The 18,791-nt window shown below is 31.1% G+C and overlaps 1 protein-coding gene across 1 annotated transcript; it reads right to left on the bottom strand.

Annotated features, from left to right (window-relative positions):
* Window position 1: 1 nt before the first annotated feature.
* On the bottom strand, window positions 2–17,866 carry LOC106685024 (uncharacterized). Its single transcript, XM_014427483.2, has 2 exons — window positions 17,698–17,866; window positions 2–739 (listed from the first exon to the last, which is right to left on the bottom strand). The coding sequence occupies exons 1-2, from the start codon at window positions 17,864–17,866 to the stop codon at window positions 162–164; spliced, it is 747 nt and encodes a 248-aa protein (XP_014282969.1). The 3' UTR covers window positions 2–161.
* Window positions 17,867–18,791: the final 925 nt, after the last annotated feature.

Raw genomic sequence — 18,791 nt, 5'->3', positions numbered from 1 at the left:
AAAAAACAAAAACAAAAAAATCGAAGCTCTAGTACTGCAAGGTGCAGAATTGAAAGATGTGAGTGAGTAAAATGCATTGATTCTAGAGTCTGCACTACTTCTCTTGAGCAACTAGACTAGAGCGACATCAATATATATTTAGCTATTTCGGAAACATGGTGTCAAGTGCTGGTTGATGGCCCGGATATACCATCAGCCTGTTGCTGCTGCGTCCTCATTCTTTTCACTAGCTTCATGAGCTCCATCCTGAACTCAAACTTTGTATCCTCATTGAATTTTTTTACGGAAGGTAATAAAGAGAAAAAAAAGGCCATGTCCTCGTCGGTGGCTAAGGAGTGCGGCAGAGGCTCAGACAACCAGTGGTCCTTCCTCTCCGGGCTGCAGGACATGGTTGAGCTCGAAGGCTTGCTCGGTCGAGGGCTGTCGTTCAAGTCACATATTGGGTAAAGTTTCTCTTCCACACGCTCATCCAGATATTCGTCGCCTTCTTCCTGTTGGTAGTAGGCTTCATTGGAAAGGTCATCGGACGGTTGGTAATGCAGCTCGTGGATTGTATCAGCAGTTTGCGAAGTACTTTTCCTCATTTGCACAGTTTTAGTGAGAAATGTGAGGCGGTCGAAGAAGATGTATTTCCGTCGCTTCACTGGCTTCTGGCTTCCGCTAGCTGTCCTTTTGGTAGCTTTCAGGTCCTTTACGAAGCAGTCTCTGAAATTCCTCCATTTCTTTTGGATGCTGGTCACTGCAACAAATCATACGTTATATCAGTGTTTAACTGAGAGAAATTATATTCAGTTATATTTAAGACAATATTGAGACACATTTAAAAAAAATGAATTTGCTTTATTATAAATATACCAAAAAATATCAATAACAGAAATAAATAATCGAAAAAACTCGTGACATTACATTTTAAAAGCATGTAGTAAATAATCGCCAAATATTTTTATAACCCAAACCAGGATAATTGAAGAATAAAAGACTATTTTCAGTGATGGAAGTCCATAAATAAAAATGAAAGCTATTTAGAAAATAAAAGTCTAACATGGCAGTTTATGTAAATTTTGATTACCATATATAGTACATTACTGCTGAAAATAGATCTTTTCCAAGCGTGAATAAATGGATACGCTACATGCAACTAAGATAGTTTCCAGGTCAGTTTAAGGTCATGGACGTCCCAAGATACTGATATCCATCCCCAGAAGAATGGATATCATTATTCATCAACGTAGTCAATTTAAATATTTTTTACAGAATTTAGTTGTCTAACTTTGTATTCTTCTTAAATATTTTGATTATTCCATTCCTCATTTTTATTGAAGAATTACTTGGAAAAATGCAGAGAACATTATTAAACAAATCTAACTCAGTGAAATAAAGTAATGTTTCTTATAGGACAGATATTCTAAAAAAAAAAAAAAAAAATCAAATACAGTAAATACCATTATTGGTCAATTAACTTTAGTTTGGCATGGTTTCATTGCTCAATTTTGTCTAATCAGATGTTATAATATTTTATATTATATTTTCAGTGATGAAAAGTAATATTTTTATCAAATAATGAAAAAAGAATGATTAATATATCCATTTATTGAAAGTTATATCACTAACGTGTTTTTTTAAAACACGTTAGTGATTTTTTAAAACAAAAAATAAAATATTTAAGATTATTGGAAGATTTTACTGGGTTTTTATTAATTTTCAAAGTTCGAAAACATAGTTTTTATTATTAATAATTAAAAAAAATGGAATAAATTTAAAAGCTAATTAAGCATCGAATAGAACACTCTTAACCTATTAAGGATCTCGACTTCCAGTGACCATACCTTGAGAAATTTTAAGCAGTTTATTCACTGACTTTATAAAAATATCCCATTAAGTTAATCAGGAGAAAATAGTCAGGTTTATGTTAGTGAATTTTTATTATTTATTAATATTTGCTACATTTATACTTTATAAAAATATCGACATCCCAGTATGCTGAAAGGGAAATCAATGAAACAGTTGATATTGGAAGGATAATCCTCCATTGTTGTTTTCCCTTTTGTTCGGTTCTTTTATGTTTATATTCATTCCGAATTTTCGTCGTAATCTGTTTATCGTTAAGAATGACGTTGATGTTTTTTCACTTTCAATTCAACATGATAATATTTTTTTTTGGGAGGGGGTATTATCTAATTTAGTAGGTTACTCCCCCCCTTTATAGGAAAACAAAGTCTCACTTCTTAAAGGCATCTGAAAGTTATATTAACACATATAATAAGGGTATCATGAAAACAAATCATTATGTATGGGGCTACGTAGGACTACGGTTACTTAAATCCTAGCGCTTTCGCAAAAATCGCGTCATTGAGTAAAATCACAATTAATTATTCTTTAATATTTTCGAATAGTTTTAATTAATATTTTGAAAAGAACTTGTTTTGCATTCCTGATACCAGAAACCTTATTTTTGAAAATTCTCATTAAAATTAACCAAGGTTACAAACAAAAAAGCAGCTACGAACTACCACTCACTTAACAGCTGCCTAAATTTTTAATATTTTTTTTTTTAAATTTATTTATTGATATTTACAACTGTACATAAGTAGATCAAGTAAATTTGATGAAATCATAATGGTATGGTACAAGCATGTAGAGAAACTACCCAATGGTAGCACTCTAAAAACATTTTTACAATATAAGGCCTCGAGGTCATCTTCTTTTCAGACGCATTGGAGGATTGTCTGGAATAAAAGAGGAAGCAAGATTAGAAACTAATGGATTTGAGTGGTTAGGGAGTTTGTAATGGAACATTAAGGTCTTTGTGGATGATTTTATTAGTAACAAAGTAGGGATCATTTACGATTTTACGAAGGATTTTGGATACGAAAATTTTTATTCTTAAAAACTTAATATTTTTTTTTTAAATTTAATTATAAAGAAGGTTAATCGTTCTCTTGACCTAGAAAACACCCAATGCTAGAAAGTTGGGAAAAAAACGAGAAAGCAAGAAGAAAAAAAAAAAATTAGAAAATCAAGAATAGACATTCCTCCTTAATTTGACAGAATGGCAGCTGCAGACCAGCAAAACCTATAGTTAGCGGTAGACGCAGTAACTACTGCAACAGCCCAATTAGGCCAAGTTTAACCCCCATAACCCCTCGGCAAACCCCCAACCTTCGTACCTAAATGACCGAAATTGTTGGTTCTAACTATATCCTTATATACTCCTGGATCAGAATCCAAGCTTCCTTCACGCTAAAATATTAAAGAAATGCAGCATACTATTACATTACAATTAACAAGTACCGTAACAAAAAAATAAGACATTTATAGTAATTCAAGGAAAGTAGATAAAGTTTAATTTATCTAACTTATACTGACTTAACAACAAAATACAAAAAACTCATAACAGATACTTAACATATAAATTAATGCGCAAAACATGCCCTGTGTTATAGCTAATAACCACAAAATATGGCAAAGTAGTTGATCTGGTATAGTTGATATGAAAAAGGTCTGGATTCTGGTCATGATTTGATCTGTAGACGAAATCTTATTTCATAATTGTAATATACTAATGAAATGATTATTATTTTTTTTTTTTTTGTAGAATGATAATTGAACACAATAGGAAAAAAATGAAGTATCTCACATTTTCCTAAATATTCAGAAAAAGTAATTTTACTATACGCCTTTGAGTATTACCTCTTTGAGTACCTGATATACAAGTTTATACAAGAGGTCCACGTCAGTCTCCAATATGAGATTTTTCTCATCGCTTTAAGCTGAAATTGTTGATAAAAGGGCGGGAAACTGATCATCGAAGTTTCATGCAGATCGTCCTAGAATCTAGCAATTAGTAGAAGTAAAGGAAGCGGTACATTACCAGGATCTGGCTTCTTATCAGGACTAGGGAACAGATGTCCTAGCTGGTTGGCGGTCATCACCTTATCTAACCGTATCACTGACGTCTGTCATCGTAGGGCTCAACATCAATTGTATTCATTGTTTTATTTATTTAATCTTATGGTAAATTTTTTTCAAGGTTCCCGTTTGTTTATCCATATTTATGTTTTTTCCCTTTGTAATAGATACATTTCACTTTATACTTAATTGTTACATATGTTGATCTACCGGTATCTCTCAATAAAATACTGATTAATAAATCTATGTGCCTCCCAATGTTATTAGATATGATCCAAGAAAAAGATATGAATCCTCTAAATTGGAACAGAATAGAAGTAGGACAGAAATGAGGGATTCTGAGATAGGGTCCTTTCAGGAAGCAGTTGTGACCTATGTGTCTGCCGTCTGTGGCTGCCGGAGAAAACATTTTCGTCAAGGTGGAATTGCAGGATCAGGATGGAGAGTTTTTGGGGAAACCAACTAAAAATTCTCAGATTCTCACAGACAAGAAAGATAAAGAACAGGACAAACAAAAGAATCCTCCAGAGAGTAATGACAAAGTTTGTCCAATCTTAGGAATGTCTTTCAGAGGTGATAGGGGTCTCCGAATCCATACACCGAAAATGCATCCCATGGAAGCTAATAAAAACTAATCAAAAGGTCTACTAAAGAATAATTAAAAATATACATGTTGAGACAAAAGGTGTCGAACGAGAAATAGCTAAATGGTCGGCCATCTTCCACGATATCAGGAAGAAAGAAAAATTCAACTCTGTAGAATTGGACAAAGCAGTGTGCGATTTCTCAAATATATTAAAGCCGAATATCCTTGCACACATAACCCTTCCATTAAAATTTTCAAAATGAGGAAAAAGAATAAAACAGATATGGCCGACAAGTGTGCTGGAAAGAAGGAATGGTATCGAATCCGCAGAAATCCACCAAGGCAGAAAGAAGCCGTTGGCAGAAGCAATACCTGTACCAGGTAGCTGAGTTACTAAAACAGGAGAAAAAAAGTAGTCCAATACATTATAAATGCCTACGCTTCTAAACAATGTCCATTAAAGCTAGCCGACATGGAGAGCATGTCGGCTAGCAATTAGCATGAATAATGCAATAGCATTGCAATTAGTTGAGTACTTATTTGTTTATTTATCTCCAACTTATTTTAATCTTATTTATTTGTTTTAAATTATTTTCTATCTCCTTTTAATTTATTTATTTGTATTTTATTGACTAATTTACTATTTTTTAACCTATTAATTTGTTTCTAAATTTTAATTTATTTACAACATTTTCTTATTATTTCTTATTTTTCTTTATGTGTGCTTACTGAAAGTATCAACTTTGAATAAGTTCATTAAGAAAAAAAATGTGTTGTAAGTATGTAGGACTATATTTCGATTATATTATTTTTTTTATATTGTCTTGTAATGTAGAATGGTACATAGTATAGAGAAAAATATTTTAATATTTCTCTCTTTCTCTCAGAGTTACGAAAATAATCAAGTGGTACATTGATGTTGAAAGTTTAGTAAGCAATGAACTATAACACTGTTTATTTTCACGTTACGCTAATCAGAATTCATTCCCAAAAATACAAACTCATAGTTCTATTATTAACGGAGTATTGCAGTGTGTATATCATGTACTCTGTCCTTCGGAAGATAGTAAAAGGACCAGCGTTACAGAGGGCCAGAAGCACTGTCATTCACGATGAGCTCTGGTTGCCCTCTGTGCCGAAGTACATTGGCCGGAGACACATAAAATTTTTTGATGGGTTGAAGGCCTGCACCAACCCGCTGTTCCGGGAAATCTCCTCTCCATCACCACCTGGGAGATGGCAAGGAGATGTCCCCTTGTAAATATTCTTACCATGGGACGAGGTTTGGGCTCTGCAGTCTAGACCTAATACTATCACAACCAGCAAAACTAAACTCCCTGCTCATCATAGTTTCAACGCGCATACGGCGCCATCGATTCTGCACACACAGTGTACACTCGACAAAGCCCTTAAAATACCCATGGGTAGAAGAAGGGAGCACACTTCAACTGACATCATTGTAACTAAGTATTCCTCATTTCAGTGGAAGGTACGAAAAAAAAAAGTATATCATGCTATATTCTGGCATTTTACACACTAATTTTTGACCGTGGTACAGTTAAACAAAATCGCTCTTTTTTATATTGTAAAAATCCAGTGCGGTGCGCACATTATTCAACATTTACTAACCAACCTACAAACGTTCTCCAGCATTTTTACATTCGTAGGCTCCTATTGAAGATATTGTGATTTTTATTTAATTTTATTTATTTTTTCAAATGAACAAAATTAATAAGATAGCAAAAGGTAAACTTGAGCGGTATACATAATACATATTCCTATTTTTATATTATTTATTGGTTTTTGTTTGAGATAATAAAATTAATAGAAGGGTTAGAAAAAAAGATTATTTAAAAATTTGTTCTTATTTAAGATTTGGTCTCTGTAAAACTATTTCAATGGGAATAAGAGTTAATTGATATTAAAGACCAATTAATTGTACATTGACATGGCGGCGGGTTTAATGAAAATTTAGGTTTTGGAGAAAATCTAAATACATTTGAAAAATAGATTTTATAAAGTGGCACTAATGGTCAGTCGTTTTTGTGGAAAAAGCTTCTGTCGTATCCCAGGCATATACTAGCCTTTAAACTATAATTTTAGTTTCGATCTTGAAATGTGTATTCTCCTAGAAAACTCAAATTAATGATTTTACCCCATCGCAATAATTTTTCCTTACAATATATTTCAAGTATTGGTAAGTTAAAATAAAAATGAGGCACGGCAAACTTTCGTTCCAATATTTTTCGTTAGATAGGAGCACCTCCAGTTGACGTAATGGCGTAAGGAGATGAAGCCCCTCGTCTGGAAATACTTCGGGGCAGCTGATATGTTCATATCAACAATATTTCCCAAAGTGTGGAATGTCGGGCCCCTCTTTCTCCTTAAGAATATAGAATAGTAAAATATAATTATTTATTGGAACTGATGACGGTGATTTGGTTTTAAGTTTTAATTATCAACTTCAAGATATTGTACATACTTAAATGTTATATATCTATCAAATCATAAAACTATTTAAATTATTTTCACTTAATATTCTATTCATAAAATAGGCGGGGTTGTGTTGAAGCGAAGTTGTTGAAATTTGGGGAAATATTGTACTACAACAATCAATAATATTTAACAATCAGAAACGTGAACTGTGCCAGCCAATTTTCCCTTTAAAATATAGTACTGTATTCTTTAGAGTTTCTCAAAATTAATTCAATCATGTAGGTGATTATATTAGTTAATTAGGAGTTTATCTGCTACAAATGGTTTGCTGCAATGGAACTTTATTCATAAGAAACTACAGTAACATTCATGAAACATGTTACACTGAAATGAAATATTTAATCAACGGACAGAAAATAATTGTGGCGGTAGGGAGATGGGCTCATAACATCTTTTGAAATGCTAGAAGTTTCATTTTAAATGAGCTCGTGCCGTTTATTTGAGTATTTTAATAGATAAAGTTATGAAACTTTAATATATGGTGTTATTTTCCTTTCTAAATTATTCATATCGCTCCTTCTACCTCGGAGAAACATTTGGTGTATTTCTATTTTGTATTAAGCAACATTGTTTCTTCTCATTTTATTTAATATTGCAATAATAATAATGATATTTTTTTATAAATAATCAATTGTCTTTGTTATTTAAGTAAATTAGTTGCTTGTCAGTACATATTCACGTAAACTGAATGAATGGAGCGTTGCCTGAGTAAACTTTATACCTTGAAATTCTTCATAATTCAATTTTCAAATTAAAAATTAAATGATGGGAAATGTAGCAGGTCCATGCGAATAACTCTCCAACGCTGTATTATTATTTTTATCCCCACCGCAGTATATATATATGTTTAATCCGAGGATTAATATTAATATTCGGAAAATATTCCGATTTTCATTTCTGTCCAATTCTTTAATCTACTTTATCCATACGGATTTATAAAGCTAAAGAGTTTGTTAGTTCGAGGGACCCAATTTCGGAAACAACCTGTCCAATTAAAAAATATACCAATGTATTTTTATGTTAAAAGACTTAATTAAGGAAGGATTTATTCAGCATTTATAACATCGCAATAATACAGGAATTGAACGGAAAAGTAATATATGGTTAGAATCTTGCTTAGTTATTGTAGTCAGGACAAAGCCAATGGCTGATTTTTTTTAATTTAAAGAATATTAGTTATTCAATTTGTAATTAATCAAACAAAGATGGTCAAGAAACGTACTCAATACAGCATAAAACCTATTTATGAGACACTTACGTAGTTTATTGCCTATCCAAAACGACTCAGCCCCGATGAAGCACTGCAACTTTGGGCGAAACGTTGGTATGTCGTAAATATATAGTTGTAGTAAATAACATAGTTGGTATATAATAAATATACATGAAATAGTTCTTTCTGCTAGTTTGAGCACTACATTTTAATTGCTACACGAGCCATAATGCTAAAATGAACATTTTAACGGTAATATTTTAATTTTATGAAGAAAACATTTTATCAAACCCAACCATTTCTATAATATAAGCAAATAACTACAATACCACTATTTCCACATCTGCCGCCCTTTATCCCTAACTCGATGCACAAACCCGTGGAACAGTTTCGAACTCAATTTAGTGATGTTACTTAGCAATATGAAACAGGTCACTGTTTAATTTTTTTATGTTAACTGTCGATGTTTATTTTGAATGCACTAATATTTTATAATCCTTCCCAAACCCCAAAAATTACATTGTTAAAAAAAAGTATATAATCTCATTGGTAAATAATTTACATAATGTACTTTAATGTGTAAAAGATATTTTTTCTATTAACAACTTAGTTTTCGAAATGTAAACAAAAAACCGATAAATTCAAGGTTTTTTTACCCTTCCAACTTCCCCCATACCTAAACTGGACACAAAGATAAGTAAATCATTGAAATCTATAATGTTCTTGAGGTATTAAAGATTATAGGGGATGTCACTCCTCTATTTTTTTTTTTTTTTACTTGAAAAGTATACCAATAAGTGAACGTCAAAGCTAGGTTGAAAATACAAAAAAAACTTATTATAAGTGATTAAAAAAATATGTACTTAAAAATATTTATTTTTTTCAAATATCTGATTTTGTTTTTACATAATTATTTATAGCACATTACATTATCTACTAGACAAAAAAAAATCATTTAATTTGGGTTAGTATTAGCGAAAATACAATGCACTGGACCCATGTTTATTTTTAAAATCGCTGTACCATTCACATTTTATCTATTTATTATAACATATAAAGCTAAATATTTTTTTCTTTATTATAATAATAATTTTTCTTTTTTGGAACGCACTAATTTCCGGAGCTACCACTTTTTTTGTGCTAGATAAATTGTATAGAGGAAAGATTTAGACTTTGAATCATCACGACAAATGAACAGAGTTGTAACCATTAACGTTAACCAAAGTGAAAAATTGTAAGAAATTTTTAAAAATCCCTTTTCGATTTAAGATCATTTTCAGAGACAAAGAATAAAGTGCGGCTACAAACGTTGAAACATGTTAAAGTAAAATGAAGAAGAGAATTCTTTCTTCTCTATGTTGTATGTTGCTTCATCTTGATGAAATTTCTGAGAACCAGTATAAATTATACCGCACAGAGAATACTGTTAATTAAAAATATCGTATATGCTGATTTTTTTCTTTTTAAGCGAGTGATCATAGACTCGTCATGCGACATGTATTTAACGTGGATGAGACAGCGGGTATAAAAAACTATCTTAAATCTAAATAAAGAGTTTTCAACATATTTTTCATTTTAAAATAGTTATTTTAGTGCACAATGAAGCAATGAACTTACTCCAAGCTGATAAATCAATAATGATCCAAGTCGAGTATATATAAACATATATGTTAAAATACACGCAATACTAACAAGGACGCCACTAAAAACAGTCGATATATGCTAAGCAGTTCAAGTCCTTAATACACCAACCACACCCCGTTGCAGTTCTTATTGCTCCTGCACTGAAGCCCTCATTCTTGAGTTCAGATTCAGAATCCTTGGAACTCATCAGCATTTAACATACTCAAAAACTCGGTACACCCCTCCATACGGATAGATTCAAAACATTTAGTATAATAATTAAATAGTCTTTTTTAATCAATTGTTTTGTTACATCTACTGGATCTCATTGAATAATTTGATACTTTTGATATTATTGATTTTTTATTTATTTATGTATTGAAATTTACAACTGATTACAAAAAAATAAAATGCAATACGTAAATATGACAAATGTTTCATAAAATATGATAATCTTGGGAAAGAACCAGCCAATGATGGTCCCTTAATCGCTGCTTTAAATTATAAGATCCCTTGACCATCTTCTTTTCCTTTGATTATAAACAGGCCTCTTTGTTATTATTCTTTAGTTAATAAATTATAGTAACTGATAATTAGTATTGGTATCACTTACCAGAAGAGACTGTATGAAAAGATATTGATCAAGAAAGATCATCAGAGTTTCATTTAGTTGTTAAATGATCTTAGTAGATTCTAAGATTCGAACAAAAAATTAAAACAATTTTTACTTTCATTTATCTATATTTATTTATTCATATATCCTTTCATGCATTTTGGACGACATAGGTGTTTGCAGTAACGGGATGGTTACTTACCTGCGTATGAATTATATACTAGGAGCATTGTTGTGATCGTAAATAAAACCGGATTCGAGTTTTCAAAGGAAATACCATGGTTCTAAACAACTAAGTCTCCCAAAAAGGTCTGCACGTGAATGTGAACAGCCTAACACAACGGAAAGTTGCACGAAACTGGAATTAAGTATTTAAGGTAGGTACATACCTGGGATATTAAAGCAACATTTTCACTAAAATCGATTTACCTGAAGTGCCTTTTTTACTTTTACCGTTTTCTAGAGAACAGTGATAGCGATTTGATGGAATATAAATAAATATATATAAATAAGTAAAATGAATCAGTAAGATCTTAACTTAATTCAAACAGTTTGTGGTAAATTTTTAAAATGACTTCCTTTAAAGTGCCTTTGATTATTTAATTTAATATAATTTTCTGACAATAATTGTAAAGAATAAATTTGATAAAAATTACATAATGAACATATAAAAGTATGTTACGAGACAGAAACCGACTTTTCCGAGTGTAGTAATAAAAACGTATGATATACCGTTGTAAAGTTAAAGATTTTAGAATTATTTATATATAATGTCTCAAGTCGTAGAAGGTAATGGATTGTGACGAAAAATACATGAATACATTTTTTTTCCCAAAACGGTTTTTCTGTCCCACCAAAGTGTTTTCATGTTTATGACAATACTCAGTTTTTTTTTCTTTTACTTTGATCTTTATAAAATAAAGATAATAAATAAAATTTATTTATTGAAAGAGGAAGTATTGGTGATGTGAACTTTTTGAAACCAGGCAGGATTAATTTCAATTCGTAGTGGGTGGTAAATAAACAATCTGTGATTTTAATTAATGTAGTGATATATCTTTTTTTATTATGATATCCAAGGTTAGAATCGAACACCTATTATTTTTGCAACAGAATATAATTAATTCTGTGAAACGCATGGCCACCAAAATTTTTTACAAAGTGATAAAAAAATAATTTGAGTCATAGATTATAATAATATACACCTGTAATCCTCATTAGTATTCAAACTGAATTATGATTTTTTTTTCTGTTTTTGTAACCAACAGGACTCAAGAGTAAAACAGCTGAAATAGCAATTGACTCTAGCCACTGATGCTAGCACATTTCATCCTTCAATTGATGATCCGTGCACCTAATTGCTGTTTCATTTAGAAGGGAGTACTAGGCTCTTGTTGTCAGTATAAGTGCTAGGCCAGCCCCACATTGGGATCAGAAATGGGGTCGTTTGTTTCATATCTCATAAGTGTTGGAGGGTCATTATGTTAGATATTGCAGTTCCGATCTGATTTATGGGATGTAGTCTCTTCTCCCACTCACAATTTTAGTTACACAGTCTAGTAGATAGCACTGTGACTAACAGACAGATAAAATATTTTTATGTCGGAGTGCAATGATTTTAATATTTAACTAAATTGAAATACCTTACTTATCAGCAAAAGTTGGAGTTAGGTAAAAAAGAGCGATTCAAAATACTTTTTTATAAAACAATTTCACATATAAAATACAATCAGAGCTTTGAAAAAAAAATTTTAATTGTTAAGAAAGATCTAACTAATAAGAAAAGTATTTCAAATACTTGTATTTTTTAACAAAAGTATTTTGAATACAGAAAATATCAAATGAAGAAATACAGAATAATATTTTTAATATTAAATTTAACTTTTACAGATTAAATTTCAATTTTATTTTCCTATATATATTTTTGGCTGGCTCCGTGGACCTTGATTGCAATTTTAAAGAATTTCATACCTGAGTTTCAAAGGAAATGAATTTTTAAGGTCTCTTGGTTAAGTTTGGTTTTAAGGTTTTACTCTTGAGTGTATAATATTAATCTAAACGTTCATGAAACTTTTTCCTACTAAAAAGGAGAAAAAAACCTGATTCATTTTTCCAGATTAAAAACAAATTTTGGCAAACAAAGAATAATCATTTTGAAGTATATAACGTTTGAATGCCTAAGATCTGCAATCTATAAAAAACAAATTTTTTTGGCAATTGTTTAGCGCACAGGGAATCCAATTTAGTAAGCAGGCATTGAGATTAGATGCCGAAAATATATATAAATATATTATATATATGCTAATAAATATTTCCTTTCATAGATAACTCTCTTATTCTCCATTTTCCGTATACTAAAACTTAAAGAGACTTAAGGAAAATACTTCAGGATATTTTTAACTTAATCGTTATATTAGACACCACAATAGAAAGAAAATACGTGTTCGACCATTAGTCTTGTAAAAGCAGCTTAACATTTCTCTGTATTACTAAAAGTAAGTATACGAGTACATCCAGCTGGAATATCGTCATAAATTACTCTATGGTCCTTTTAAAGAACTTCAATTTTAGCTCCAATAGAGTTATGTCCAATAATTCACAAGATACTTGTTTCTAAAATTAACATCTTTATTTACAAGAAATCATAATTTTCGCGAATATCTATGAGCTAAATGATGAAAATCATATGAAAATATTTTTAATAAACTACTTTGTGGAGCATTTGGTCCTATCTTAAATTTGATTGCTCTTAGAAATATTTACGTCCAATAATTATTTCGGTACTTTTTTTTTTTTTTTTACAAATAACGAAAAATAATTATATTTTGGTAAATATCATGGAAACTAATACTCTCAAGGAGATAACCGTTATAAACTAGTTTATAGTTTATTTAACAAGCTTGAAATTTAGCTAATCTAATAGATATTTACAAGTCGAATAGTTTCTGAGATATTGAACTATACTTAAGATACATTTTCAGAGAATGGTCTCTAGCCAAAAAATAGTGTAGAAATATTTATAGGCTGCTCTGAAGAAATAAAAGTACCTTATAATAATAATATGTCACCGATATAATATGATAATTCATTAATAATATACCTGTTTAGAAAAAATATTTGTTCGAAAAATAGTACCTTGGAAAATAATAAACTCAAAGTTTTACTAAGGCTCAGTTTGCAAATGCACCATAAAGTAGTTAATAATAATTATTTTTCTAAGAGTAGCAGTTTTTATGATAATTTCCAAAATATATTTATAGAATAAATGTTGCTCCTTGTAATTGTTACTTGTAAAAAATATTGTTTTTTGAAAAACTGTATCTTGGAAAATATATCAGGAAAAATTAAACAGTTCTAATAGACCTAAAATTTGATCAAACATACTGAACAATAAAAAAAAAGTGATAGTAACACTATCTGTTGAAAAGAATACCTCAGCGGATTATCTTTCGTCGGCGAGAGCTTTTCGACTCCAGTCCACTTGCGGAGTACCTCAGGGTTCGGTACGGGTACGGGACCAATAATGTTTGGCGCCAGTGATCTCAAGTGGTAAGAGCCTACGCGGACAATATCGGCATCTATCCCAGCGTGAATGCTAAAAAGGCTCTCTCCCTGGCAGAAAACACCGCAACTACCATCACCGCAGAGCTCAAGCTTATCGGGATCAGGGTGAACCCAGCCAAGACTGTCACCATCGTGATGTCGTTTCAGAAAGAAAAGAAGCCTCTACACACCAACTTTACGGTCGACGAGGTAAGCCAGTGAATCTCCATATTTATCCTCTACCTGGAAATCACACTAGACAGGCACCTCACCTTTTCCACTCATGTCCGAGGAAAGGCTCAAGCTGGCCCGCTAGAAGATTTTTAGGCTGTGCCAACTGATCAATTCGCCGCAGACTTTCTTTTGACTGAACCTGCGAATTTATAAGGCTATCACCAAACCTCCTGTTCTATAGTGAACCTCTGCTGCGCCACCTGAATAAAAGCAACTGCAGAGCTATCAAAACTCCGTCCTTCATGAGATCGCTTCTCCACCAAGACCAGGCTGATGGCAAGGCGCTGCTTGATTGATGCTTTACCCTTGCGTGCTCGCCGAGGGAAGGAGTTCGGGCTCTACAGTCTGCATCTAACTGAGTTGATAACTAAATAGCCAGCTGATAAGTCCCTCCCCACTCCGTTATAAACAAAATGGTGCTATACGCCTAAGTTCCCACAGCGGACCATTTTTAACTCCTTAAAATGCCTTCAGGAAATAAAAGGATAAAAATGTATTTGCCAGGATATATGTATGTATTTGTTGAAATGAATTAAGAGGGTAAAAAAAAAGAACGCAGTATTCCCCTAAATACATAATTATAATGGGAGAGTATGTAAACAAGAAACGAAACACATGTGTAAAATTTTAATGCACGATATCCTTACTTCTGAATATGATAAATTCAATAAAAAAAATTAAATGGCAACTATTGATGATAAAATTTTTATCACTATCTTTTTCATACAGTTTTACATCATAATCCATTTAAAGTAAGAAATTTACATCACTTCTGGGTTAAATGGAAATATGGATTGCGCAGCTGCTGTTAAACATAGGATGCTCAGTTTTGAGCAGGGTCAACAAAAACGGAAGTTAAAAAAAAAGTTCAACGGGTTCAAAATATAATATAGTGATTCCTCAGTACCTCATGTTTCCCTATATCCACAAATGATCGAAATAGGGGTCAACAAAATGCAGGCGGACAGTTTGCGCCACATTATATAGCACAAAGATTCACACTCATGAAAATAATAAACAACCCATCTAACCTCCTCATATGTTATACTGTGCCGACTAAGCACAATAATTATATCATCTACAATAGTGTGAAACGAAACTAATGTCAAATCCTAATTTTTCAAAGAGAGACGAAAAACTTAAATATTTTATTGGTGTGGGGCTTTTTTAATATTTTGAATTAGTAAGTGATATACTACGAAAGGTTAGTATAAACCACTCCTCCATCATTGCTAGAAACCTAAACAAAGGCATATGATAAGTGTCCGGTGGCGCCCGAAGCACGTAGGTGGGAGTCTCTAGAATTTAGATAGAACCGTGCAGCGGACGGCACTTTATTGTGCGCTATCTCGAAAACTGTAAATTTTCGGGCCTTAAAACGCAGGGTCCTGTATGTTCCGTTTACAGTTTTGGAAGCAGGTTTTGATCCATGCACCGAAAACTTATAACCCGACCCTTTGTCACCCACTTGGCACCGTCCAGTTTTTGAAAACACGTTCAATTATATGTACTAAAGTCAAAATAAGAATTTGAAAATCTCAATTGGGATGGGTATCATAAAACTAGCTGGGTTTGATTTCTTTGAAAATGTATAACTCCTGTGAGAAAGAAAATGGGTATATACAGCGAAATAAATATGTAGTAACTTATGAAATATTAAAATATATATGTATATATTTTTATACTTGATATCAAAACCATATAAAAGTAAAGCAAAAAAATAAATTTACGTTATTTTTGACACATTAACTACCTATGACATTAAGTTGAAGGAAGTGTCTTCAATTATATGACTCATAAAGTTAGTTTCTCTTTTAACTTGATTTTTGTTTTAATATCTCTAAGACAACTAAAAAGTTTGAAAAGCTACATAGTAAACGTTTTTATTATAATTCATCAGTGACATAAAAAAGAAAATATATACCTGCTTTGCTTTAAGGGGGACATATGACAAATAATTGTTTTATTTATTTTGTATTTGACATATTTTGTTAATTGTACAATTGGCAGTGATATCTAAAAAAAAGTTATGATATATAGAGCTAAGCAGTAATTGAGGGACAAGAATATGACATGATTGTAGTTAAGGTTCAATATTAGCAGAAACAACAAGCTCAGTTTAAAAAAATTAAAGTCTTTATTTTTAACATTTATAAACTAATAATTATTATAATATTTATTACTATTTAATGGTATATGTAAAGAACAAAAAAAAAGTTATTAACACAGCCAATGATAATAGTTAACAAGGTTATTCGTATATGTACGTAGCATCTATTTTTATAAAATAATTTATTCTTTTTTCAAAAAAGAATAAAAGCCACATAACAACAGTGTTAATACTTTTGTATTCATAAATTGTCAAACTTAAGATAATATTCCGTATTTTCTTTACTTATAAACGAAAAAAAAAAACTGTAAATTTATATATTGATTAAAAAATAGATGTTATTAATACTTAAGTGTGACTTTAATTAAAATTTAACAGGCAGCTGTAACAAATTTATTATATTATTACGAAAGAATACATTAGTATGTATAATAACAATAGTGAAAAAATGATTAAATTATATGTTATTATACAGAGAGCTCATATACAAATTCCCACTGATTTATATTCGTTAAAAAAAAAAAAAATAAGCAGTCTAACCTTCCCATATGTTATCCTATCAGAAGACTGGCCACTATAACAATATTATCATTTTTAATAGCGTGAAACGAGTCAACTATCAAATCTTATCTTTTTAAAAAAAATATATATATATATATATACTGAGGTGAGCTTTCTAACATAAAAAATAATAATTATTTGTTTTGCATGAAATTTACACAAAAATAAAACAATTCTAAATATAACCGTTTTGCAATTAGCACGTAAAATATTTGGTACCAATATGAGTGATCCAGAAACAAAATAATCTACTATTTAATTTTATGATTATTTTTCGTTACTACATTGCAGGTTTTTATTAAAATAAACTAAACCATTAAAAGGAGGAAGAAAAGTCCATTAAAAAATTAGAATTATTAAAGAACAACACAATATGAGGCATTCGGTCGTAAAAGATTGTAACTGAATTTGTTTATGATTTAAAGTTTATGGAATGAGGGTTTTTAACGCTGATTTCATAAATGTTTAAAAAAATCTTAAAGGAAATTTGTTTTCTTTAAATAATAATGTGAATATTCAGTTATGATAAGTGAATATGAATTGCAGGTAAAACACTGTAATTAACAAATATTGTAACATTGAAAATTTTGTCAGTTACCTACTTTTATGACCGAACTATTTGTTGTAATCCCCGTATTGCCAGAAGGTAGTACGAAATTAATAACTGAATAACACTAACTGTAGTTTGAAAGAGCTAAATTGTTTTTGAATTTCTTTTTAAAAAGAAAATTTAATTCATTGAACAATAAGGCATTGGGATGAAGGGAGCCGGAAGCCACCAAAGAGGATGGGGGGCAGAGACGTATACTCACAGAGAGCGTTCCTGTCGCCTTCGGAGAGTACATCGTATTCCGGATAAAACTCCTTGCAGACTTGAACCCATGCACTTTTGGTCCTGTTCCTGTCCTGGTAGTCCTCGTGGAAAACGTCCCAGATGCATGGCCTCCTTTCGATGGCCGCAATGAGCAGCTCCGAGTCCATCCAAAGTTATCGAACTACTGCGGCAGAACAGCCGCACGTGTGCCCCCTCCACTCCCGTAGGTTCAATGTTCTCTCCGTATTCCGGTTGTCCGTTTTCTCACCAGTCTGCACTCCCGGCTTTCCCAGGCTACCTCAATATATTCTAAACTGCTTTTCTATTGCAGGAACAAATTCTATTGTATTATTTTATTTGATATCATTGTAATATGAATATTAATAAATTATAGTTTATGACGTTAACAAATTTCTACAACTTTTATTTTTAATAATAAAAAACTTTTTTCAACAATGGCTGATTGTTGATCCAGCGCTACATATATTTCAAAACGATTCATTTTATGAGATACCTAATTTCTAATAATACTGTTTTTATAAAATAAATGTTTATTTACTAATTAATTTCTATTAGTAATGTATTAATAAAATACAATAAGAATATTTGTAGCATCTACATATAATGCCTTACTAATTATAGAATTTTATTTACCACGACAATAACATTCCCAAGCAATAACAGAGGAGTTAATGATAGTTTACTGAAATGCAGCCATAAAAGGAAGGAACGCGTCAAAATATCGTCACGTTAATACAAGAAAGAAAATCAACTGTAGAACACAACAGGCTTAGTAACACTATCTTACATTTATGAACACCATGCCATATACGATATAAAACAATTTTGACCACGTTAGTTTCATGGTAAACATTTTTGTCAATTGAAATAATGAAAATATTTTCAACACATCAAATTATTAATTATAAGATTTTCTATATTTCCAATAAAGACTTTTTTTTTTTCATTTCTCCTATTTCCTAATAAATTTAAAAATTATTAAATTTATTCATAAAAAATGTCTTTACACTTAATCAAATTTGAATTACACACAAACACACACACACACACATACACACACACATATATATA

The sequence above is a fragment of the Halyomorpha halys genome, unplaced genomic scaffold, assembly GCF_000696795.3.
Source record: "Halyomorpha halys isolate HHAL.00 unplaced genomic scaffold, Hhal_1.1 Scaffold650.1, whole genome shotgun sequence".
NCBI lineage: Eukaryota > Metazoa > Arthropoda > Insecta > Hemiptera > Pentatomidae > Halyomorpha > Halyomorpha halys.
The sequence above is the reverse complement of the archived record's forward strand: the minus strand, read 5'-3'. Positions and strand labels throughout refer to the sequence as shown.